The sequence below is a fragment of the Condylura cristata genome, unplaced genomic scaffold, assembly GCF_000260355.1.
Source record: "Condylura cristata isolate star-nosed mole 26May11 unplaced genomic scaffold, ConCri1.0 scaffold00019, whole genome shotgun sequence".
In the NCBI taxonomy this organism is placed as follows: domain Eukaryota; kingdom Metazoa; phylum Chordata; class Mammalia; order Eulipotyphla; family Talpidae; genus Condylura; species Condylura cristata.
The window spans coordinates 31602642-31628906 of NW_004567120.1; the positions used below are offsets into that span (position 1 = coordinate 31602642).

The window sequence follows — 26265 nt, forward strand, 5'->3', positions numbered from 1 at the left end:
GATTCATTTCTACCAAGTAAAAGTAATAGCAGTCTAAGCTAAAAAGGAAATTCCTCACAACTGAGGTAGTTACTAAGAATCAGCAGATTTTCCAAGTTCTCACAAGGCAGCTTAGCTACTTACAATCCATTTTTCCTCATACATTAACGGAGCGCCTCTTCAATTTTATGTCTTCTGTGATTAAAAAAAAAAACACTTATACACACCAACCAGAATATGCCTATTTTATTAACATCATGCTTTAATAAATAACTGGCTACTTCTAATAAAATTAAGCCTCTGTTTACAACAGCCCCCGATATTCCGTTTTGACCATTCTGTAGAATTTGGTGTAAAAAGTTGAATGAAATGTAGACCCTGAGCTATCAAGTAATTATGTTTCAATATAAAAATAGAGAATTACTCTTATAACTGAAGATTGAACAAGAACACAAACAACCTCTGTGGGTTTCACTTCTGTAAAATTGGTTGTGATTTTACTGGCTGTCTAAAGCAGGAAGAGACTCACAGAATCTGACTCTTTCTGAAAACTGTGCCGGGGACTCCTTTTGCAGTGATCTGGTACATTTGCATGGTTTTATGAGCTGTCATTGGTAAGGATTCAGGGACCAGTTTGTAAGGAGCCAAGGCAGTTGTCCATCTTTGGCTGGGGCCGGTTCCGTCAGGAGCTAAAAAGTCACCCCACGAAGCAGTCTCATTTCTACCTATTATGCCCAACTCCCTGCCCCCCCAAATCCCCAAAACCAGTTGAACAAATCTGGACACTGAATTCTCCCCAAGTGGATTGATTGATACAAGCTACTACAAGTCCTTCATCTTACTGGTCAGAGGGGTTTGGGCCAGAAAAACTCATATAAGACCAGAAGCTCTGCAAAAACTGGGATTCAAAGACAAGTGTGAAGCACATGCACTGACAAAAACTTTCGTCGAGTGTTGCCAGTTATTCCCTGAGCCCAGGCTGCACCCTAATTCTGGCTACCCACCCCAACAGCGCTCCCATTTATATAGTTGAATTTGAGGTCCAGAACATTGTAACAAAAGGAACCAGATGAGATTGTTGACCATTTAATATCACCATTGGGGTATCAATCCAGAGAGTGTCAGCATGGACGAGAAGACCAGCGGACAGCAGCTGGCTGACGTGCCTGGATTACGGGGAAAAAAAAAAAAAAAACAACCAAAACCCACCCTCCCCAAACTAAGTGTGAATATACGACAACTGGGACAACTGGAATACCTGATCTCTTCTAGGGAATAGGTATCCTGAATCTTCTAAGTGGGTTACACTTCAAATATAAGCGGGTTCAAGAAATGGACCTCTTGTGCTCTTAGTCTATGCAACCCAAATCAGCCAAATGGGTAGTCTGCAGTCTCTCCCAGTCACCAGCTGTGAATAAAGTGTAACCTTCTTGTATTGGTGCTTGAATGCAACCTGACCAGCCCCTCTTGCCTTTGCATTCTGCCCTAACTTAACAATAATGGTGAAAAAGTCACCTCTGCTTCTCTCCAGATAAGGCAACTAAAACAGGGATAAATGGAAATTTTACTGCTTGCTGGGCTTTTTCTTTTAATAAGATAACATGATAAATAAAACCTGCTTCTGTACAGCTATTTAATATTTCAGAAATACGTACATGTTACATGCCAAGAAAGGACCCTGGTTTTCTTTTAAGAAACAAGGTGAGATCATAACTGAAGAAAAAAAACCCACAAACAAAAAGGAAAAAAAAATCGTGATAAAAATCACAAATGCACAGCTAGCTACAGTTCTGTTCCTACACTGTCAGCCACATTTAACAGGATTCTGAGGGAGCAGGAACTGACTTTACGGGTAGTCCCCTTTCCCCCCACTGCAAAACTGAATGAAAAAAGTCAGCACTTTTTAAAACCGGTGGCCACATAGTAAAAACTGTACATCGTTGTCCATTTGTTTAAAAAGCAAAGTCACTAGAATGGTATAAAAGTGATAGCCGGCGCCTCTTTAACTTTTTGATGATGAACACGCTTCCCCTCCAAGGTGGAGAATTATCTCCACTCTCTCTGCATAACCAGGAACAAGATGCAGAAGCCAGTGAGGAGGTAGGGCTGTGTCCCCGCAAGGGCAGCAGCGCGACTGGCTTTCTCGTTGGCATTCTTCCCCGAGTGCACGGTCGCGTTGTACTCGAGCTCCAAAGGGCACCGCTGGTCCTCACATCCACTCCCACTGCCTTCTCCGCTGCTTTCATCACCTATTTTGTTAAAAAGTGGGAGAGTTCATTACACGTGTCCATTACAAGGAGACCGGGCGCAATCTGTCCTCAAAAGCCTCCCTGTGCTTACTGATATCAAAGAAGTCCACGTCATTGCCGTTGTACGCGTTCTTCATTTTACTGGTCATCACCCGAAGTGCCATAATCTGGCGAAGGATTACTACGTCCGGTTTGCTGGTGTCCACCTGGACCTCCGGATTATTGCCCTGGTTCGCTAAACCATTTCCAGTCACTGCAAACAGGTACCTGAAATAAGAAAGGACCACTCTCAGGTGAGCTGCGAAACGAAGACTGCAGCCTGGCAGCACAAGCTTCTACCAGCCCACAATGTTGCTTCTGAGTCCCGGACACCCGTCAGCTGCAGTCTTTGTGCGAAGGGCCACTGTGCCATAACCTTGTGAACATCCTGCCAGGACAGGATTTCCCCCCTCAGCTGTGGTCATCATAACTCTTCCACCCAAACACCAAGTCCTCCACCACGGACCATGTTGCATCCTTCTTTGTCATCCTGCCTCCTCTCCCTCTGCATGCTGTTAATATTTTTTAAATATTTATTTATCAATGTATGCAGAACTGGGGTACAGACCAGAGGTGCAGGGGTGGTGAGAGGCTTCACCAGAGACAGAGTGGGGAGCAGACCAGGTAGATAGACAAAGTACACTGCTAAGGGGAGCAGCGGGCGGGTCAGGAGAGGTCTGCCACACCATGTGGTCACCTCCAGGGCTGGGGATCGAACTTGCACTGATGTGGTTGCTGCTAGCTTGCAGTGCTGTGCCCTAACCCATTGCAGCACCAGAGAGGGTCTGCATGCCACTAATCTATGGTCAGTGATTTTTTTTTTCATTTCTAATGAATGTGATTGTCTTCTTTCGCTGGGTATATCTCTTGTTTCTCCAATTGGACGAAGATGTTTTCTGAAAACTATCCCCTGTGCAGAGGCTGGTGGGTGACATGAAGTATCCTAAAATGGGTGCTTAGCTAGGGTATGGAGTGGTATAGGCAAGGGACACAGGACATCCTCAGAAAAGGACATGGGACTGCTTGAGAACCAGTGCTTTATGAGGCCAGGCCACCATGGCAAAGACCATAGGTGTGAGATATTTGGAAACCAATTACACAGTGCAGCTCATCCACCTGGCTGCCGTCCTGTTGCCTGAAGAGGAATAATGGTGTAACCTTCTGTGCCAAGATGCTCTGCGAGTAGGTAGGTGCTACTTCCCAAGACTTGCACAGCCAAATCCACTCTAAAGACAGACTAGCAATTTTCCATAAGACTGCAGTCTACCAGGAGTTGCTTCCTGAGGCCCTGACCAAGAAGATCCTCTCTGAAAATCCCCTAGGCATGGAGGCAGCACAGGCCATCAGTCGAATCTAACCTGCTCTTGCCCTTCCCGTTCCAGCAGTCATCCTCGTTGCCATTTCCTGCAGCCATCCTCTCGTCGTTGCACACATTGCTAGGAAGAGAGGACCAGAACTTTTTGGCCTGTTTCAGTTTCTCTTTGACATCAGTAACCTAGGTAAGAAAGGGAGAAAAAAAAAAAAAACTACTGTAGAACAACACAGCACTACCTCATCAGTGTGGCTTCTGCTGATATCTGAAATTTCCCAAGAATGATGGGCAATTCCTGTTCAACTTTACACAGAAGAGAAAAATGCACATCAGGTTTATACTCAGAAGCACCAAATCACCCAAGTGGATTCATTTGGCATGCCAACTCCACAGGAGCTGCCAGACTGTGCCCAGCCACATCTCTTCATTCTGCCTACTCTGAGTTCCACCAGGTTCCATGGCCTGGAGACAGAACATAAGACCCCCTCTCGTCTCAAAGAGTCTTTGTATTCTGGATCAAGCTTCTTGAAGTTCAGTGCCCCACGCCATGTGCCCGTCTCTGCTTTCCCACCCCACCACCTCTGTCCATCCTCTCTACCCTGTGCTGGCAGCATGCTGGCTTTTGTGAGCAGCTGGCTGTATTGCTCCCCCTCCTCCCATCCTGCCACTGACTCAGACATCAGTACATTAGTGGGCCTGGGGTACCTCTTCTCCCTCTTTGTTGCATTAAGCCCTCCCGTAACAGACGCTGGGATGGGCTCACAGCAGATGCTGTAAATACACAGTGAAACAAAGGCAGCCTTTGAGGCAAGACTTCTTTTTAAAATTGTATTATTGTTTTACTGAGGTAGCATAGGTTTACGACAATGTCTGGGACAGGGAGGTATATAAGATCACACCTCTTGAGACAAAGCGACCACACCAAAACATCCACATACCTCCACCTTATTCCACGGAGTCCCCTCTCCCCTTCACTTGCACCCCACACTGCCTCAATAAGCTAAGACTTTACATCCCATGCTCAAGACTGGCTTTGAAACTTTCGGAGCCTGAAAATGAGAAAGGCAGACTTACTGACATCCACATGCACTTGGCCTGAAAAGCAGCACTTGGAGCGCCCCCACTTGTAAGCCTTCCAACTAAACATGCCCTTGGAGCAAATGTTTTCAGTTCTTTGTCATTAAACACTGCCATTTCTGCCAAAGCACTCACCAGTCGGTCCAAACTAGTGCCAGCCGCTGTGGTGGGGCGTTCCTCGGGGTGGTACGGCCTGAAGCGCGCACTGAAGGCACTGAAGGTACTGAAGGCTGCACTTTCAGGGACAGAGCGGGAAATCCGTCCAGCTGGGACGGGTTTGGGGGGTCCGCAGCCCTGGAAAACCTGCGTTGGAATAAACGGTGGTATGTCACGAAGTGACGTGCTGCAGGGCACTGGCACATACCTTCCCACTCTCTCTCCCATCTTTGTTACCTTCTGAGACACTTGCACGCTGTTCTCCTGCATGTTCATGATAGCATCAGAAATCTTCACATCAATGGGGTCCATGACTGACTCGATGTTGAAAGGACCCTCTAGCCTCTCGGCCACCATGAGCATAGCATCTATCAGGAGGCACAGGGAAGAATAATAGAGCAGTACATCAGTTTTCTGGCTAATCAGTCTGATGATTGCACTAGCTTGTTTTGTATTATTGATGAGGTAGAGAAGGAGGGAAAGAGAGGGGACACAGTGAAAGTAGCTACCATCTGTTTCTTTTTCAAAAAAGAATGATTCCTTTATTGTAAGATTTTCATTAATTTTGTTTATTTTATGTACAAGAACTGGGGTGCAGGTCAGAGGTGTGGGGGTAATGGGTGAGTGAGTGTATCAACCAGAGACAGAGTGGGGAGCAGAACATGCAGATTCACTCAAATACACTGCTGCTGAGGGGAGCAGCGGGCAAGTCGGGAGAGGTCTGCTGTGCCACTGGGGTCAGGTCCCTGGCCAGGATTGAACCCAGGTTGTCTCGCCTGTCGCAGTGGTAGTGCTAAAATGAACCCCTGGGCCACTAGGGAGACCTCGGCTACGACCCATTTCTATTTCACCATACTGCAGTTAGTCACTGTGCACCCGAAGGGTGAAATGGTAGATGACTTCTTGATCTATAGTCCAGCATGGAAGCACAATCTGGAATCTTCTATTACACTGACTATTCTTCCCTTCATATGTCAGTGCTGTCAGTGCGAGGCCAGTCACTCCCAGCTGACAAACCTAAGGCTGGAGGCAGAGGCACATGCCAGCTCTCCCCCAAGACTTCCTAGGATCTTTTTCTCTCAGGTCCCATTTACAAGAGTCAAAAACATAAATCAGTCAAAATCCTGGCATACCAATTCTTTTCTTTCATTTTTTAATGAAACCTTTTCAGATCCCCAAGTGCACAGTTGGAAAACACAAATGAAAGTGTTCCTGGGAATTCTAATGACTTTTCAAAGAATGAAATTGTGAAAAATGCAATTTTTGCATTAAGATTAAATTCCATTTCAAATAAAAGGGACTTGATTTATTTTTAAAGCAAAACACCTTATCACCCTGTTCTTTTTACTTGCGGGAAAAGACAACATAAGACACAGAACATAAAACTATGTGTTCACAGCATGGCTTCTGATTACTCTCTGCACGTTACCTATAGATTCTGGGGGAGTCTGGAATTATTCAGCACACATCACATCTCTTTAACAAAGTATGTTGGGTTTGCTTTCTTGTAATATACGTGTGCTGTGACTGACATTTAGTACTTTTGCCTGAAAACTTACAGTGCACAATCAGAAGAAACGGAAAATACATAGTCCAAATGAGATAAAGGATGCTTCAATAATGGTAAGCATTTGTCCCCTTTATGTTTGAGGTCTTAAAGCATGACAGGAAAAGGATGCTAGGATCCACAGCCTTTGGGCTACTCCCAGGAGAGCTACTAGAAAGATCTCAATTCTAGATGAGTCAATCTGTCTTTTGCTCAAAGAATACTCCAGGTCCCAGCTGAACTTCTACCTAAGATTTCTAGTGGGAAGGCTTGGTTTAAACATCAGCATATCAATGAAATCTAATTTGGTCAACCTTTCACCTTCAACCTAGAACAAATGCAACACAACATTTAAAAGCACGAGGTCATTTCTCTAAACTAGAATTCCGATGTCACAAACCACAAATAGATTTCCGTGCAATGCAATTTTTTTTTTAAGTAATAACAAATGAAGTTTCACATGGCATTGTGGCAAGCCCCACTAAGTGATGCTTCCAACCTCTAAGTAAAGGCTGCCAGCATGAATATGCCATTGTACTAGAGGAGAGAAAAAAATGCTTTTGATGTGCTAGCAAAAGGAGACTTTTGTAAACAAGTGGAGCACAACTTGAATGTGTTCATCACTGTCAAAGCATCAGGGCCGCCACGTACAGAAAGCACATTCCTTCGTCACCTAGAAGTCGTCACTGGCTCCAAATAAAAATATTATGAATAGACAGATAATCAACTACCAAAATGCAGCGGTTTAGACTGGGGGTAGGAGGGGAAAGCACACTTTGTAGCTCCAAATTCCCCTAGTGGTGAGGACAGGCCAGATCGCTCGTGTGTTTGTGAAAGACTGAAAGGAAACATAAGCCCCAATTCTTCTGGCTGTTTGGCGTCTTTGTAAACTCCGAGCCAGGCTGCCATACACAAGGGCCTGGGAATGGAGAGTGAAGCCGGCCTTTGTTGGGGCCGGTGCCATGGCGTTGCCTGTCGTGCTGCTGAAGAATGTGAATGAGGACGCGTTCTGCCTGGAGCCAGCAGCTCGGGAGCCAAAGCTGCCTGTAACCCGGGGGAGTCCCAATTGGCTACACTCGGCCTCTCCCCTGCAGCAGTCCGCTGGGTTAGATGCCCTAATAGAAGCCCAAAGATGATCGGTCTGCTGTTTGACTTTTCCTCTGTTTGATAGGTCAGCCGGATACCCAGCTGGCTCCTACCTCCTGTCAGGACCTGGCTGTTAGCTCCAGCAGCCCCAACACCTCACATTAAAGTCCTGCTGGCAGCGACATGTAACATTACTAAGGCTGATTGAGCGTCAAACAGATGTTAACATGATGACACTATGCGATGGTGAACAACTTGCACCTAAGTAGAATTCATGATGCTTCTAGAAATTGTTCCATGAAATACTGTTTTACTTTTCCAAACTAAAGATTCCCTATAACCAACCTATTGCCAAATCATGTCCAAGGTGTTTCAATTATGTAACCATGTGGCTGGTTAAGACTTGAGCAGATGTAGAGAGAGGAGAGGACAGGCATGGCAGCAGGAAGGCAGATTAGTCTCTTAAAGGGTCTAGTTCAACCACAGGAGTTCAGTGCTCAGGATTCTGGCATTGAGTTGTGTCCTGTCCCAAGAATGCATCCACATCATCTCACTAGGGAAAGTAATTCCTTTTGCACTAGGTTGGCTGATAACCAGAAATACACATCTTCAGCTTCACAACCCCACTGGAAAACAAAAGGCAGCTTCCAGACTTATCCCCAAGATCTAATTTAAAGAAACAAGGGAAGAGGCCCTTGACCATACATTAACAGCAGTCATTTAAAGGTGAGAGAAAAATTCCTTGCAAAGGAGGGGGAAAAAAAAAAACTCACTGCAGAGGCATGTAAATTGGGGCTAGATTCTATAACCACAGAGCAAGTTAAGTAAACCTTTGTGAGAACTCATGAAAAAGCATTGGAGATTAACAATGTCTATTACTCTTGGCCTTTCATATTAGTTATTAGAAATAAGAATATGATACCCATTAAAAATGAAGTTTAGATACAATTATATCCCTCTAGAAAGTATCAATCAGAACAATAGAGGAAAACTGATTCAGAAAATGTTACCAATGTCCATTTGTAATCAAGTTTATTTCTTGAAAGATAACAAATGTAATTCTGAACACATACAACAATAGCAACTTCAGGTCCTCCTTGGCTTAAGCGTAGCTGGTGAAAAATGCATTAACCAAGCCAGAGTGTGGTTTTGATTTGATATGGACCTGCAAACTCTTGCAAAAATATGTAGAAGAATTTGTATTTTAATACCAGGATATGAGGATGTTAGTTATAGCTTCTGCCAGACATGTCAGGATACTAGAACAAGAGGCATGCACCTCTGTGCTTGATTCCTACTGTGTCTGTTGAAAAGTCAGCAACACCAGACATTTTTTTTTGTATTGCATGGCAAATTCCCCTACTTTGCTCAGAGAACTAGAGGTTACAGGGGAAAGGCCAACTAACTTAAAAAAAATTATCAAAAGCAAACTGCAAACTTGACTTCTGGGTGTGGGGGTGGTAATGGGATTAAAAAGAAAACAAAGTCAACTTTAGATCTAGAAATGCCATCAGCTTTGATTTTCGTGTGAAATATTTTAAAGTAACAGTTACTCCCATGGCTTCTCTCTGGGCATGACATACTGGGTGTGTGTCTTTGTTGGTTGTATGCCTTTCCTTTCATGCAATTCTGTTTTTCTGTGTGTAAAAGATTTCTTCAGGTCTTCTAGCTTTGAGTTAGTTAGGCTTACAATTGTGCTGAAGTACTTAATGTTTACTTTTTTTCTTCCTAGGTCAGTGTTCTCAACAATCTATTGGAGTCAATTTATTGATGCACTTTCAAACAGTTAATATGGTAATTAATTCTCAAGCAGACGAAAAAGCATTCACCAATTTCAATCCCTCCCCAAAGAAAACAAGCAAACAAATTACATACATGTTCTTATGAAAAGGGGACTAAGAAGTGAAAAATAAGTGTTCATAAAGCACTCAAACTCTGCAGTTACATAAGGGTGACTGGGGGAAGGGAATGGACATCGGAGTTGGTTATAAGCTGTGAAGTATACATGGCCCTGCTCACGCTCAGGCGAGGAGCACAGATGCTGGTCCCTGAGGTTCAGGACTAATACACATCCGAAGAAGGCTTCAACGACAGAACAATGAAACTAACCTTCTCGGATACTTTCCCCCAAATCCTAACACTGCCTCTCAGAGACTGGCCACTCCCCTTCCATTGCTGTCTGGGTTACAAGAACAGTTTCCAGGTGGAAGGAATGCGTGGGAGCACTTACCTCTAAAATTATTAGGGCAAAAGTCCTTCCACTGTTACCAGCAGTGTGTTAAGTCCTCTAGAATAAGAACCCCTATATTTTCACCATCAGATTTCACCTGATCCAAACATCCTCCGGGTATCTGGCCAGTTAGCAGGTGATTCAGTTGCAGTATAACAGATATTAACATTTTAAAAGCCACTTTCACAGCTCAGACATGGGTACTCTAGCATTTACATGGATACATGCCTGCCATGCATAACTAAAACTGACCTTTGGGTGGAAAATATCAAAGTCACTTTCTCATTATTGAATTTAGTAATCACACTCTAATGTCTTCAGAAATACCACCATTAGTTCAAGGGAACATTTACTGGTCGAATGGTCTGGACTTTGAGCACAGTTAGGACTCTGGCAAACATTAAACAACAAAAAGAAATTTCATAGCTGACTATTACAACTTTACTTGTGGTGGGAAACAGAGTTCTCTTCAGCAAGATAAACACATTAATGGCTTGCTCACCTATAAAGTTGTTCCACTCAATATCCAGATCCCCTTGGTTGGCCAAACAGCCTCTCATGATGTTTGAGCAGTAGTTGTAACAAGGCTTCACAGTCACAAGGCCCTGGCAGTGAGAGCAGTAGATCATCTTCAACAGGGCATGGGTACACTCGGCTGTGGGATTCACCTAATTTGGGAGAAGGAAAAAAGACAATGGTAGAGTTCAAGAAAACACAGAAATCAAAGTCAATTCACTGTTACAAGAAATAGAAAGACACAAGGAAATGGAAAGATATCCCATGCCAGCAGATCGGAAGAATTAGCATTGTTAAATGCCCATCCCACTCAAAGTAATATGCGGACATAATACAATCCCTACCAAAGTTTCAGTGCCATTCTTCAAAGAAAAAGAGAAAACATTATTAAATTTACATGGAACCAATGAAGGCCTCATATAGCCAAAGCAATCTTAATAAAAATGTGGAGGGGTGGAGATGTTAACAACTCCCAAACTGAAAAATATACTAGAAGACTACAGTAATCAAAAGAGTATGATATTGGGATAAAAAATAGACACACAGACCAATGGAATAGAATACGAGCTCAGAAACAAACCCATTTTTATAGTGACAGCTAATCTATGACAAAGGAGTGAAGAATAATATACAATGGAAAAAGAAAGATCTCTTCAACAAATGTTGCTGGAAAACCTGGTCAGTAACATAAAGAAAAATGAAACTAGACCACTATGTCACACAATGATGGGGACTACATCAAACAAGAAAGTTTCCATACCTTGGAAGAAATGATTATCGCAAAGACAAGCAACTGAATAGGAGGAAATACTTGCCTATCATAAATCTGACATGGGATACTATCCAAGATGTACAATAACTCCTACAAATCAACATAAAGAGAATAGGCCAATCAAAAATAATAATAATGAAAACCAGAGCGAGACAGATACTACCTTAAAAAAATTAAACCAAGGTTGTCATTAGTGTGGAAAAAAAGGAACCATCATACACTATTGGGGGAAATGTAAACTAGTCTAGTCTCTATGGAAAACCGTATGGAAGTTCCTCAAAAATAGATCTACTCTGTAACCCAGAAATTCTACTCCTAGGTATCTATAAAACATGAAGAATACAAAATCACAATTCAAAGGGATGTCTGCCCGCCTTTGTTCATTGTATCCACATTTACAATGGCCAGGTTATGGGAACAACCAAAGTTCCTGATGACAGAGCAGTAGATTAAGACCTGATATATACACAAAATGGAATATTACTCAGCTATTAAAAAAGAAGAACTCTTATCATTTGTGACAGCATAAATGGAAATAAAGGGGATTATGGTAAGTATCACAGTCAGAAATAGACAAACACTGTACTTCAGTCAAATGTGCAATACAGAGAAACAACACAAAGGAACTGACAAAACTAAACCAAAATAAATCCTGCAAGTGTGAGTGCAGAATTGATGCTATCAGTGGGTGACATGGGTAGAGCTGAAAACAAAGCAGTGAGTGTCCAGTGGTCAGGGTAAAGGACTATGGGGTACTTAGATGGTGGAAGTGCAGTGGCAACATACAACTGAGGAGGTATGAATCTATTCCCCTAAATCATATCCATTAGTGTAAATAAATGTTTCTTCAATAAAAAAATTAAATACTGATAAAATTAGAAACAACTTTTATTTTCCAAATAAGGGGGGGAAATTACGACTATCAAGTTGACAATGAAGTCTTAGCCATAAACCTTGAGAGCTGTGGTGTATTAAATTTAGTACAGCTGGCCTGCTTCCTGAAGTGATCATGGGTTAAGATTAGATAAAGGGCAGGCATGTGCTGGGAAGAAGGGAGGGATGAACTCTGAATTACCTTAACAACCACATTGAGTATACCTCCCACCCTACAAACTCCCACTTGGCTTCCTTCTTTCCACTTTCCCTCCTCATGTTAAAATGGTTCAGTTATATGTATGGCTTTTTCCAAGAACTTTCCAGAATAAGCTGTGAGGCAGATTCATAGAGGTTCCATTCCCCTTCCTACCATGCATACATGCTATTGCTCTACCATCCAGACACAAGCTGATCTTTTCAACCACACTGACTCAAGGGCTGCCCTTTAGACTTTAAGGCACTCCCCAAATCAAGGTTTAGAAGGACAACCAGCTCACACTCCGTTCTGTGCTAATAGCTATGCACAAGGCAACGTTAATAGTATGGTGAAGAATAGATTTGGGCTTTTTGTAGTAAATTTATTGTAGCCTTTCTACATGTTGATTCTCAACAATCAACTCCTGAAACATGCCACATTTCTTCAATAAAAGGGGAAAACCTAATGTGCTCTATCTACAGGGAAGAATGAGGAAATAGAAGCTTAGGGTTTGGGGAAGGCCTTCCAAGGCTCAGGAGCAGTAAAGCATGGTGCTCAATGATTAGTTCATGAAGAGGTAAGATTTTTGGTACAATTTTGAACAAAGGATTAGATTTAAGTAGTCACAAGAAACGAAAAGGGAAAATGCAAAGCAACAAGCTCTAAGATAATGTACCAAGCATACACTATCCTCTTAGTGTGGGGAGGGGGTTATGGGAAATGAGGTTAGATGCACAGGGGTGTGTGTGGGGGGGTGGGGGGGGAGGGGGTGGAGGGGTGGCTCCAGAATTTGATGGGGCTTGAACACCTGAAAGGGACTGCAACACCATATGGCAGAACACAGGGCTTACCAAAAGCTCACAAAGAAGGGAAGCAACAGGATGAAAGCTGTTTAGAAATCAGAGTGCACTAGCTATTTTTTTGGAGAGAAACATGGCTGAGTTTCATCTTTCTAGTTCTATCGGAAGAAATTGTCTTGGGTACAGTAAAGCTGGTCCCATCCTTTTTTTTTTTTTTAAAGATTTATGTATTTCTGCATACAGAACTGGGGTACAGGCCAGAGATGCAAGGATGGTGGTGAGAGGATTCATTAGAGACAGAGTGGGGAGCAGAATAGGCAGATGGATAAAGTACACTGCTGAGGGGAGCAACAGGCCATGTGGGTCAGGCCCTGGTCGGGGATGGAACTCTGGTTGGAACTCAGGTTGAAGTGGCTGCAGCTAGCTTCACAGTACTGTACTTTAACCCATTGTGCCCCGGTTCCATCTTGTCACTCGTTTCCACCAGTGCTTGGAAGGGATCATGGCTTGGTATCGCACGCTGGCAGTTAACCCAAAATACCTGTCTTCTCATCTTCTCTGCCTAACTCATATCCCACCCTCCCTTTCTGGAGTTAATATCAGAGATTTGTGCATTCTTCGCTAATCAGTTTCAGGTAGTTCTGCAAACACAGACTTCTGAAAGTAGATACCACTGCAGGGACAGATGCTGGGATGAAGAGCAGAATACTTCACCTGCTCTGGATAACACTTGCTGCAGTCCCAGGAGGAACAGGGAGGGGGATTAACACCATGCAGAGAGCACTGCTAGGATCCTAGGTATCGTATGCATGAACACATGTGTACACACACAAAAAAACTCAAAGAGAACTCTTGCCTAAAACATGATAAAACCCACAAGTGTGATGTATACACTAAAGTCGACATTCCCTATGAAGAACCAGGAGTTTTTTACAGTTCACCTACTCCCAAATGTTTTCCTCGGCCTAAATTAGCCCTTTTAACTGTGTGTTAATGTACAGCAAAAGCTTACTAACCAATACCCTGGAAGAATGGTCATTCTGGCTAGGTAGAAGTTCATTTCTTTCAAGTCGCAGATGGGAACAATTTTCACACCGGTCCCTCCCCTCACTGTGAGCAATAGGCCCGGACAGGAGAATCCTAGGATCACAGAAGTCTTAAGAGTTGGAAAGGGCCTTGACGAGCAATGAATCCAATTCTCACGTTTAAGAGATAAGGAGCTCAAAACCAAAGAGTTTAGTGCAGTTGCCAACAGTCACACTGCTACCTTTGACTCACCATTTGTGATGAAAAGCTTTCCCAGATATATCATGTTATCCTGCCTTCTTAAAAGATATGACCCTCTTATCCTAAGTATTGGTTGTTTTCTTTAATTTGAGTTAAAGTCTATAAAGGTGAGACAGCTAAATGGCTGGATATTAGAGAGGTAACGAGTTATGTAAATGTTTATGAAAAATCATAGAAGACCTGTTGGGCATTTGTCAAATATTATGCTTAAGAGTAAACAATGCCCTAGAGTAGTAAGAAATGTAGAAAGTCAATAAGCAGTCACTGAATACTTGCTGCACAAGGGATTATTCTCAATTGTATTTACCATAAGGTATCAAGGTAAGAAACCTGGGCCCTCCCTGGTGGCACGGGGTTAAAGTACACCACTATGAAGCTATCCGCTATGAAGCTAGCTATCTGCAGCCTGCCAGGGCGCTGACCCACATGACATGGTGCAGCAGACCTCTCCTGTCTCGCCCGCTGCTCCCTCAGCAGTTTATTTCAGTCAATCTGCCTGTTCTGCTCCCCATTGTCTCTGGTGAATCCTCTCACCTCCCACACCTCTGGCCTGTACCCCACTTCTTATATACATAAATAAAATAAACCTTAAAAAAAAGAATATGAAAGCTGTCCTAAAAACACAAAGAAATTCCAAAATGGCATAGGGCCTTTAGGAAATAAGCAAACTATTTAAATTCAGTAGTTATAGTCAAGAAGCATTCTTTTTCAAATAATGTCCTTTCCTCTTTTAATTCTAGAAAGGGTCTGCTAAATTCTTGGTTCAATCACAACTTAAAACCATTTATGCTTGCAGTCCAAAATTACTTACTCCCAGTCCCCAAAATAACTTCTTTAGTTAAGTAGATTTACTATGAGACCCAAGACCAAGTGGTAGATGATGCCACATGGGGATTAACAAAGGCAGCGATGATAGCCCAAGGTCTTCCTGTAATCCTCAGGCATGTGTGGACTCTGTAGAGCATGCATGCCACTGAAAATGATCTGCTTGTTCCTTTGGGTCATACCTCTTGACTAATATTTGATAAGCTTTCCTTTTGTCTAGAAGATTCTGTTAGCCCAGATGTCAGTGGCTTACAGAATCCTTTGGGCTGGGATAGGTGCAGGAGTGGAGGGTTATTATTGCTTTTCTAAGTCATGTTTTCAAGACTTCTCTTAGGGATTAAATAATTATTTCTCAAAATAATATCTGGAAAAAGACAAGGAAAGAACAACTATATTTTTCCTGCTGAACCACTCACACAAACAATGGCTTAATGGCATCAGAATATGCTTATTTAGCTACTATGGTTTCATTAACATGAAGGTCTTGATGTCAAGATTTAAGAGAAAAATACTCTGTTCTGTTTCAGAATTGCTTGTCTATTAATAGCTCTCATAGGATTCTGGTGATTGATTATATGATACAGAAGACTTACTATGTCCCAAGCTCTGTTCTAAGTACTTTATATGTATCAACCCCTTTGCATCTAATTATATTCCTATATGATTGGGACTCTTGTCACAAATGAGGAAGCAGAGATCAAAAGAAATGAAGGCACTCACGCGGTCTTCCAGTAAATGGCAGAGCCACTATTTGAACCAAGAAAATCAGTTCTAGAAAAGATATATTGACTTCCTTGATGTGTATCTGAACAGCTTGTTCTGAGCAACAGACTGCAGAAAGTGGGGGTATGCCACACGGGACTGTCCCTTCCCCACTGATCTCACACCTAGTGCAGGACACTCACTTGGGAGAGAACACGGGTAGTGGACTGGATTTTTTTTTTTATGACAATTTTCTTTCTTCAAATTTATTGACCAAATGAATCAGTTTTTTTTTTTTTAAATTGGTTGGCAAGTTAGGGTGAAGTGTTCTACATAGAACACGGCTTGACTATTCACATGGCTGAGATGACATTGTTTAATAAACAATACTGATTCATTCAGCCAATGTAATATCCTCAGAACATTTCAAGATGTTGTAGGCGTGAAAAAAAAATACATCATATATCACTCATTGGCCCTTCCTCACAATCCACTGAAAGGCTCAAGCAAACGCTGCTAGCCACGGAGACAAGAGTTTATTTCAACAAAACCAAAGACAATGCCTGTTTTTACCAACATTTCAGCATTCTAAAAGAATTCCACCTAAATGTAGTAGAGATGGTCAATTTCTACTAGGAACCTGGGCATTATTTGTGTAAGAAGAAAGTATGGACATTACATATGTAGGAATGAGCTTTGATGATTTGTTTACCACTTGGGGGTGATATGATAGAAGGGAACATTATTGGGGTCACACTTCTTATTAAGTCAAACTAAGCCGAGTTACTGACACAGTGGCAATATAGTAATAGCCCATTTCCAACTCTAACTCAGGAGAGGTGCTGTAGAATAGAGATTTTAAGAGCTACTCTACATGTCATGTATGTAAAAATCCCTTTTAATTTATTAGAACGCTGGTAAAAATACTCATCTTGACCTTCCTCAGGATATACACTTTACATGACATCTGCACACCATGTCTGCTCTTGAAAATAAAAGCCTTTCCAGAAAAGTCCCCTTCTTTGCAAAGACTCTTTTTAAATATAGATTGAGACTTTCTACCAAATAACCTGCATTTTCCGCACACCACATTAAAAACTACTGCAAGCAGACCCCCCCCCAATGAAAAATGCTGGTTTCATTTCAGCAATTCAGAATGAGCTGTGAGCCACAGCGCCCAGCAATGGCAGTCAACACCCAGCACTGGATTTGAAAACACATTTCCTTTACGTTTATTCCAGTTCCAACAGACATTTGCTGCAACTTTTTTTTTTTTTCTGCACAGCCAGTCATACCAAACAAACAGAGAGGGTCTAGATTTTATTAGTTGCTTGGTAACATAAGCACCCAATAAAAATAACAGGAAATATTTCCCCAAATTATGGTAAAAGAGAACGATAGGGGACTCAAACATGCCGTGAGATGTGATGAGTTTATTCAACAGAACTAACTGGTTTTGAATTCAGTGCACACACACATACTTGCAAAGAAGGCAGGATGAGGACTTCTGAGCCATTTTCCTGGTACTAGAATTTTTAAAACGCAACCAAATCTATAGAATAAGCTAAGCTCTGTTCAGGAGCAGTTGTAGATACATTATAGAGAAAAGTTTGAAATCACATAAATAGTTGAAAGTTTGCCTTGTTTTAAATTATGAGCCTCAGCTCTAACTCTGACTCAATTAAAGGCAGCCCTATCGGCATTACCCTATTATAAGCTAGACCCGTAATTTGTAAGTTGAAGCATCGGTGTGTAAACCCCCTAGTGCACGTAAGCACTTGTGCATGGAGCGCTCTATTTTTGTTTCGAGAGCGTGTCATCTCAGCTAATTCGATCCTTGGCACAGCCAAACCCCACCATCCCAACCCCACTGCCACTGCAGCTAAAGCTCCACTTTCCTCTTTGTAATTCTGGTCTTTTAAGTTGGGGGGGGGGGAGAGATATTAAACGTCAAGTAAATGTCTACACTTCATTTCTTAAAAAGCTTTTGCACTGAGCCCTGAAATGATTGTGGGAAATGGCAAAATAATTTTTGTCATCCTCTTGTATGTTTGGGGGCGTGTGAATAAACAGAAGCGGGGAGGGGGAGCCATGGAAAATGTTTTCAAGCAAGACAGTCATTTGGATATCACAATGGTGAGGCACGGATATCTAATTATAGCCCCTGCAGTTTGGGGTGGGGGTGTAGACATAGTCCCATTATGTCAGTGTTAATTGAAACCATGAGAATGCAACTCTCTTTGGCATAGGAGCTATTAATTTTCATGGTGCATGTAACCACTTGTGCATTTTTGAAAGACCACAACAGACTTCACCCTTCCAGGCAAAACTGCTGCTACAAAAGCAGGTAAATAAGAAATGTATCATGAACCATGACAAGTAAAGATGGAATAAGAAATCCAAAGATGTGTAGCACCAGGGTATTCTGGAACGATCTGTTACTAATTAAAGGCACTTTTCTGAAGCTGCAATGGTAAAACTCAACGAAGTGAGCTGAAATCAGTGCATGTTTGGGTCTAGAACAACTGAAGCAAGGCTCAGAAGTCACTCGCTCCTGAAGTAAGCTAAGACTCCTGGTACCATAGGCCTTTTCACGGCTTAGTGATCACTAGTCACTGCTGAAGTTATAACTGCAACCCTGTGTGGAATAGGTGAACTGGGAAAGCAGGGCACCCATCAGGAATGAGGAATGGTTAAAGGAGGGCAAATGTCTCCGGTGAGCGCCAATGTAAATAACTTGATCTGGATTAACTTGTGTTGTTAGGGACGCTGACATGAGCATCTCTAAAATTACTAATGGTTATACAGTTGGCAGAAGTTCAGGAACCAGTTTATTCCTGTAATTATAATCATCACCTTCTGCACTTGCTCCCACCCCACCCCCCTGTATCCCCGAAACTTAAAATTTACAATGAAAACATCAGGAGGAAAAGGAGTAAACAGTAACATGCTGGAAAGCAGTGTTTCCTGACAGTTTATGGCGGGGAGATGAGCTAGAGAACCAACAAAACTGAAGCAATGAAACACAAGCAGTCAACTAATGCTTCTAAAGAGCCAATTCTAACCTGAAATAGCTTATAAGCACCAACTGTGTATAACACAATTCTTCAGAATATTTCTCTTCACTCTGGAGGGGTAAGTTTCCCTGATAACTAGCGGGATTGTGTATAGTCTTGGGTGCTTATTAAAACTGTGTGTCAAATGTTAACTGTGAATGACTGTTGATCAGTGCCTACAATTTAGGCAGTAGGTATCTCAGTTTGGAAAATAAATATATGCCACCTTCACTCTAAATGAACTCTCTGAGGGCCTCCCTGGTAGCACAAGGGGTGAAGCCTCAGCACTAAGAAGCAGTTCACATCCATTGCAGCGTCAGTTAGATCCCCGACCCCAGAGGTGACCCACATGGCGCAGCATATCTCTCCTGCCTCACCCCTTGCTCTCCTCATCATTGTACTTCATCAATCTGCCTGTTCTGCTCTCTGCTCTGTCTCTAGTGAAGCCTCTCACCACCACCCCCACCTCTGGCGTGTACCCCAGTTCTGTATGTATAAGTAAATATTTTTAAAAATTTAAAAATAAGTGCACTCTGATAAGCACTCAGGTCACCATTCATCACTGCAGTCAAGTTTGATGTCAATGAATCCTTCCATCCACTAAGCAATCTAAGTGGGGAAAACTGTCCTTGCATCTCCAGACTGTTCAGCAGTAGACTAAAATTTGGGTTTTCCTTAAAGGAAACAGCACTAAGATCAGTCTGCAAAGGTAACTTTGGTTCAGTACAATCTATTTTTTTTCACTGGTATTTAGTCATGGGAGGGCAGAAGTCAGAAGGCGTTCAGGGAGTTTCAAATTTCATCTTTGGTTGGGAGGGATGGAGGAAAGAATCACAGAGACTTTCTTTTTCTCCTTGAAATCTCGCTCTAACCCTGATCTGCTGCATGAACTGAGGAAAGGAAAGCTTCTGTGGGGCAATCTGGTGGGAAAGGTAGCACTGCACTCTACCCCCCTTCCAGTAGTGGAAGATCACATCACCTCTGCTGTCCAAGGGGCCCCGCCTGAGCAAAGAGGACAGTCTGGAAAAGACTGGTCTGGTTCAATTCCCTTTACAAGTGAGGGAAATGTATTTCACTTCCTCTGCCTCTGCCTACATATTGCCATTTCATCTTCTCTACTCATAATCTGGGAAACGAAGCAGGTGTCCAGAGCAGGTGGTCCACATTAAGTTTCACAGAAAGCCTATTCTTCCTGTTTCTTTCTCTGGAAGGGAAGTGAATAGGAACTAAAAAGAAGTATTAAACCTATTATTAAAATTAAGGTTCCAAAGTGGGACCTACATCCTCCTTCTAAAAATAGCTACCAAGGAAACCACTGAAGAGAATAATGACTGTAGAACTGACATTACCCTGGGGGGAGGGGAGCAAGGAGCAAAGGACTGTGGATGACTATGAAGCTTCGATGGTGGGTGTGGAGGGGCAGTGGTGACATACATCTAGAGAAGTGTGAGCCTATAACCCTACAGCACATGTCTTGTCCTCAGGCAATGTTAGCTCACTGAAAATAACACAATATAAAGGGGGATAGAGTGGTAATGAGACATGAGGGGCTCACCACACTATCACTACGTAACGTGCGGGTGAAAAGACAGTGTGAGAGAGAAGATGTTGCTATTGCAGCAGTGGAAGCCACGGCTTGTCTACCTCACTCAAAACTTCTTTTGAAGGGAAACGTAACCAAAACAAACACCGAACACCGAAACACTTACCACAGAGACTTTGCTCACTACATCTCTGGCAACTGCCAAGCCTTGAGCAAAGGTACGGGCTGCTACAAATGCACGAGTGACCTGTAGCTTCAGTTTCCGGGGGACATCGCCAAAGGGCTTCAGCTGCTCTGTGTACTTGCTCACACATTCTAGATACTCGTCTGTGAAGTGGTACTGAGAGTTCACCAGGCGGAACATCCGCTCCAGAAGGCGGGCCCAGAAGTCATTCAGCATTTCTTCCAGGTTCACGTTTCCCACCACATAGTAGCGCTTCAGCTCTTCGAAGAGATCTTTAAATAGCTCAGAATTTTGCATGTACAAGCGGCCATATGTCTTCACAAACATGTCATTCAGGGATTTCTCTGCATTTTCAAGTAGTTCTTTGAAGAATTCTAAGAACGAAACAAAAAAGGGGAATTTAGTAATTAAATAACTATGCTTAAGTATATTTGCAAACTGGAAAGGTCTGGGAATGAAATGGAGGAACATATGGCATATAGGGTGGGTTTCTGTTGGGGAATTTGGCATCTCTGACCATTCGTAAATAAAAGGAAACCAATCTCACACCCTGACATATGTGAAAATTTAAAGCCAATAACTTTTTAGGTATCAGTCTCTCTCTCTCTCTCTCTCCCACACACACACACACACACACACACAGTGAATAAAGAAATGAATTACAATGGGGCACAAAGTCTAAAACATACAATTTCCCAGAACATTTTTTTAAAGATTTATTTATTCATACAGAACTGGGGTACAGGCCAGAGATGCAGAAGGTGAGAGGATTCACCAGGGACAGAGTGGGGAGCAGAACAGGCAGATCAAGGAAGTACACTGTTGAGGGGAGCAGCGGGCGGGTCGGAGAGGTCTGCCATGCCATGTGGATCTCCTCGTGGGAAGGCGGGGATCGAACTCATGTGGAAGTGGCTTAAGCTTCTTAGTGCTGTGCTTTAACCCACTGCGCCACCAGGGAGGGGAGGGCCCTCCCAGAACATTTTAATGCAAGAATCTAACCCAAAGTTAATAATGTCTTCTAATTGCAGCCTAACACCAGAACAGGTGTTTTCAAGAGATGTTTTCCTTGGACACAGGTTTTTTCTTTTCTTCTTCTTACACCTGCATGACATGCAAGAAAACTGCTGGGAAGTGCTTGAGGCCAAGAAACATAATGAAACATTACTAGATTTGAGCACATAAGTTTCTTGAAAAAGTTCTTAGCAATCCCTCTACCAAGCTCCCCAAGCTGGCTCTGGGTTCTTAAAATTCATATAGTAACATCATGAGACTCTTGGGGGGTGAGAAGAGACTGAATCGCAGATTTGGTATATTTATAAGACAACATGGAAAAATAGATATAATTAATACCCGGTTACTTCAGATTTAGTTTTTGGCTACCACATACCAACATTTAAGTGGTAAAGATTTTAATCTCTTAAGTAGAAATGACAAATTAGTTTCTTCTGAAGTTTTTCTCAGGAAGTTCAATAATGAGAGGAGTTAACAGTGTTTATCTGTTGTTAATCATTTTTTAAAGAATCTCTTCCCTGGTATAAATATAAACACCTCATGATATTAAATTTATAAGCAGGAAATGTAATTAAATAGCCATGAAAATATAAGAACCACATCAAATAAGAAACTGCCTCCGAGTGAGAAACAGAAAATATAAAGCCTCCTTTAAAGTCAGACAAGCATTCACGAGCTTATCAACATGCAATATTGCTACAAAACCATTCTCTCCTCATGTTGGGTGGGCAGATCAAAGGTTGATGACCAATTCCAAATAGTTTCTCAAACCTGCACTGAAGCCTTTTTTTTTTTTTTAATGGGAGATGTGTGTGACTTTCCATAACTCTAAGAGATCCCATCCCTATGCCCCTAACTCATAACCACATGGTGTTTTGAGGCTTGGGCAGAAGTCCATAGTCCTCTGGATTCTAATTTTCCAAGTTTTGTGTGTTGGGGTCTTTTTGGACCCCAAAACTAGACTTTTGCCTAGTTTTTCTTTCTGCTACCACTTGTCTCTTATTTCCTGGTGTTTCCAGAGAGAGAAAGGAGAAATAGAAATGGATTCCCTCCAAAACATCCACAAATAGGCAGATCAACTGTTCATCTTCATTGCAAGTGCAGAGCCTGGCATTTTACCCACATTCTCTCCCTGGAAGAAGGCCAGAGAATATACAAGTAGCTAGAGGAAGCATGTGAGAAGAGAGCCTCACCTGAGCAGTTGCCATGTGGTCCCTGGGTGGTCCTAACTCAGAAGCAGAAATGCAAGTTCTTGGGCCCAACCTAAAGCTATCGACAAATCCTGGAGGGTAACCAATGCTCTAGCCAACAAAAGTCTCCCATTTCCCCTCTCAGTAGCAATCACCTCCAGCTTGGGGCTGTGTTGAATGCAAGGCACTCAGGGTAAGGAAGCATGATTGTTTTAATTAAGGAAAATGTCTTTCCAATTAATTGTGATTTTAAAAAGTTTTGCTGCATTCTTGAATGTGACTTCTGCTTTGGGGACACATTTTTTTATGTGTGGAAGTTTCTGTCAACTAAGTGTCAAATTGCAGGAGCTTTTTTTAGAATTCAAAGCTCTCAGGATTAAAAAAAAATAATAGGACCTTAAATGTCATCTGGTCTACCTCCCAGAGGTTGCCTCTATCACTAGCATCCTTTCCAAGTGGTCCTGCCTCATCAAGAGACAAAACAAGTAGGTATACTGAGTTGTGTTATTATACCTCCAAAGTGTTGTGCACACAGCTCTGACACATTGGAAAAATAAAGCCTAGTCACTATGCTCCATATGCAAGTCTCCTGTCATTCCAATGCTCTTAATAGCTCATCATCTAAAAGAGAAGATTCCAAAGGCAACCACAGGTCCTTCCTTATCACAGATTATTTTTTAAAGATTTATTTATTTGTTCATACAGAACTGGGGTACAGGCCAGAGGCTCAGGGGCGGCGAGAGGCTTCACCAGAGACAGAGTGGGGAGCAGAACAGGCAGATCGACGAAGTACACTGCTGAGGGGAGCAGCGGGCGGGTCAGGAGAGGTCTGCCGCGCCATGTGGTCACCTCCGGGGCAGGCGGGAATCGAACTCATGCAGAAGTGGCTTTAGTTTCTCAGTGCTGTGCTTTAACCCACTGCGCCACCAGGGAGGGCCCTTATCACAGATTTTTACCGTGTAATTCATGAAATTGGCACGCATCACTTAGGGTCAAAATAGGATATACAATCGAGATGGAAAAAAAAATGTGCAAAATGATGTAAAAATAAACTTTGTAATAAAAAAAAAAAGGATATTGAGAATTACCTGACTTCAGCTTTCATGACTCATTTAGTGAGCAATTCTAACTACTCCACTTGCATTTCTAATGAATGGCACCTACAGATGTTCTGTTTTTAAGGGTAGGGACAGAGTGGCACGTCAATCTCAGTTTTCATGTATTACTTCTATTAAATATCAGTTCATCCTTTAAGCATTAAAGTGCTCCAGGTGAAACATTAGAACTCTAGCGATTTTACAAACAAGACCTACCTAGAGCTACATCCTGGTATAGCCTACAGATTGATGTAGCTCATGTAGGTAGTTCCAAGTGCTACAGAAATCATGCAATGAGGAGCCTGATTTCAAACCAACTTGCCCACCTGTTGGCTGTCTAATTTGTCCACTCTCCAACAATACCATGGAGTACATTTGGTTTCCCATATAACTCCTATCTCAGAAGGATTTTGTGTATTTATACTTTAGCAGATTAGCTTGGTGCTGCACACAAGCTAAATTCTAAATCATTTGATCCTTTAGAAAATTGTTTTCCTTTCCTTCACATTTTTTGAGCATTTTTTAGTATGGCCCTTTAAGTGTAAATACAAAGGTATTTCAAATAGACTATATATACAAATCCTATACAACTGATAACAAAGTTAAAAATTTGACACATTAATCTCTCCAAAAGGCTACAAAATTTGATAGATGTATACTGAGTGGCTATTTTGAGCTCAAACAACAGCATGCAGCTTTAATGTGCACCTTAACCTTCCTGCCTAATCAAATTATAATGACAATTTCTAGAAAGACAAACTTTTCCATCCAATTCACCTTTAACTATATTGCCACTCTCCATGCACAATTTTAGAGGTATATCTGAGATAAAGCATCCATCAATTTTCAACTACTCATTTCCTATAGCAGGCTTGAAAACATCCCCGTATGTCATCTATGGGAATCAACAGAACAACAGTTCAGGGATGTAAGAGACTCAAACTACTTCTCTTTAGATTTAGTCATACTGGTACATGGACTATTCTAAACATGATTTGTTTCTGAGAAATGACAGAACTGAAATTCTAAGGATGACAGAACTGAAATTCTACACATCCATATCAAGCAGGTATAATATCAACCAAAGTACAATAATTTTCTGTAAGGGGTGTGGGAGGGAAGGGTGTTGCATCTGTTCCTGTCAAATGAGTAGCTCTGATATATTTTTGTGTATTTTCACTTCCCAACACTCCTCATGACACTTTGTTCTACACTGAGGAATGGGAAACAGATGAAACATTCAGGTCCCAGGCCATAGCCATCCACAACGATTACATTACAAACTGTAATACTTATCTCCATGTTTTATTTCCATAATTTCAAACTTAGGATCAGAGTTGGATCTTATAGACTGAGGAACAGTCAGGGCGCCTCTCCAGTAGCGTACAAGTTAAGTCTCAGGGCCATCACCACTGTGGCCTGAGTTCAAACCCCACCCAGGGAGCTGGCCCACATGGCACAGCAGACCTCTCCTGTCTCACCCCCTGCTCGGCAGTGGATTTCAGTAGATCTGCCTGTTCTGCTCCCATCTCTATCTTTGGTGAATCCTCTCAGCGCACCCCCACCCCCCCCCACACCTTTGGCTTCTACCCCAGTTCTTATATGCATAAATAAATAAAAAAAAAACATTCGGAAAAGAAAACTCCGTTATACTCATCCATTCTTTTATCCAAGATCAACTACTTAATGCAGAACAGCTAACATAACAGCTACATTTGCAAGGGAAAAAAAAAGGAAATCAGGCAAGTATTTTAGTGACTAAAACCAAAATGAAACTTTGGCTTAGGACTGTTTCCTCTGGGATCTCACTTTTTGTGGTTAACCCTGTGGAAATGTTTATCTGGCACTTTCTTCTATCACGACATAGTTCCATGCCCCAAGAGTACCTGCTAGTGCACAGTGCACTAAAAGTCCATGAACTTGACTGACATTCATCACTGATAGCACATTAAGAGCCTGCTCCAAGGATGACAAGTCAACTGCCAGCTGCAGCCTTATTAGCGGCTGTTAACATATCAAAGGGGATCCTGCCAGCTTAAACAGGACTTTCTTCCCAAGGTTAATTTTACTAGTTAATGCATTTTGAATGCTAAAGTTCCTAGTGAGTAAATACAATCTCTATAAGGTGGCACAGACCAGTAAGGTAAGGTTGCTTTCAAAGGGCGTCCTTCCTTTCTAATCCCAGTACCAGTTACCAATTCGCATTAAGCCGTCTTCCTGTCATTCAGAAGTGCCCAGAGAAGGCTGGAGCAAGTCTAAATACAAAACTTAATACAAAATTGGAGGCGACACTGGGAGTATTATAAATCCACTGTCCTGCTAAGTCTCTATGGTCTAACACCCAAACCTCACGTTATCTGCTACTGGCAAGGGAAAAGACAGGCCACAAAACAGTTTGATCAGTGATTCCAATGTGTAGGCATGTAAACAATCCACCTGTGTCCCAAAAAGAAAAAAGTCAAGGGCAATAAAAAAGTGGAAGTATTATGGGGGCCAGAGGTGATGATTTCTAATGTAAACTTTTCAATTTCCTTCT

At 42.2% G+C, this 26265-nt stretch overlaps 1 protein-coding gene across 1 annotated transcript in view; it reads right to left on the reverse strand.

The window, feature by feature from the left end:
• Positions 1-210: 210 nt before the first annotated feature.
• GPC4 (glypican 4) overlaps positions 211-26265 on the reverse strand; it is a 100312-nt gene continuing 74257 nt past the window's right edge. Inside the window, exons 3-9 of the mRNA XM_004685818.2 lie at positions 20414-20805; positions 10177-10342; positions 5050-5180; positions 4792-4959; positions 3626-3762; positions 2320-2495; positions 211-2228 (exon numbers count right to left, since the gene is read on the reverse strand). Coding sequence (XP_004685875.1) covers positions 2026-2228; positions 2320-2495; positions 3626-3762; positions 4792-4959; positions 5050-5180; positions 10177-10342; positions 20414-20805 — 1373 coding nt within the window. The 3' untranslated portion in view covers positions 211-2025. The remainder of the gene's footprint in view (positions 2229-2319; positions 2496-3625; positions 3763-4791; positions 4960-5049; positions 5181-10176; positions 10343-20413; positions 20806-26265) is intronic.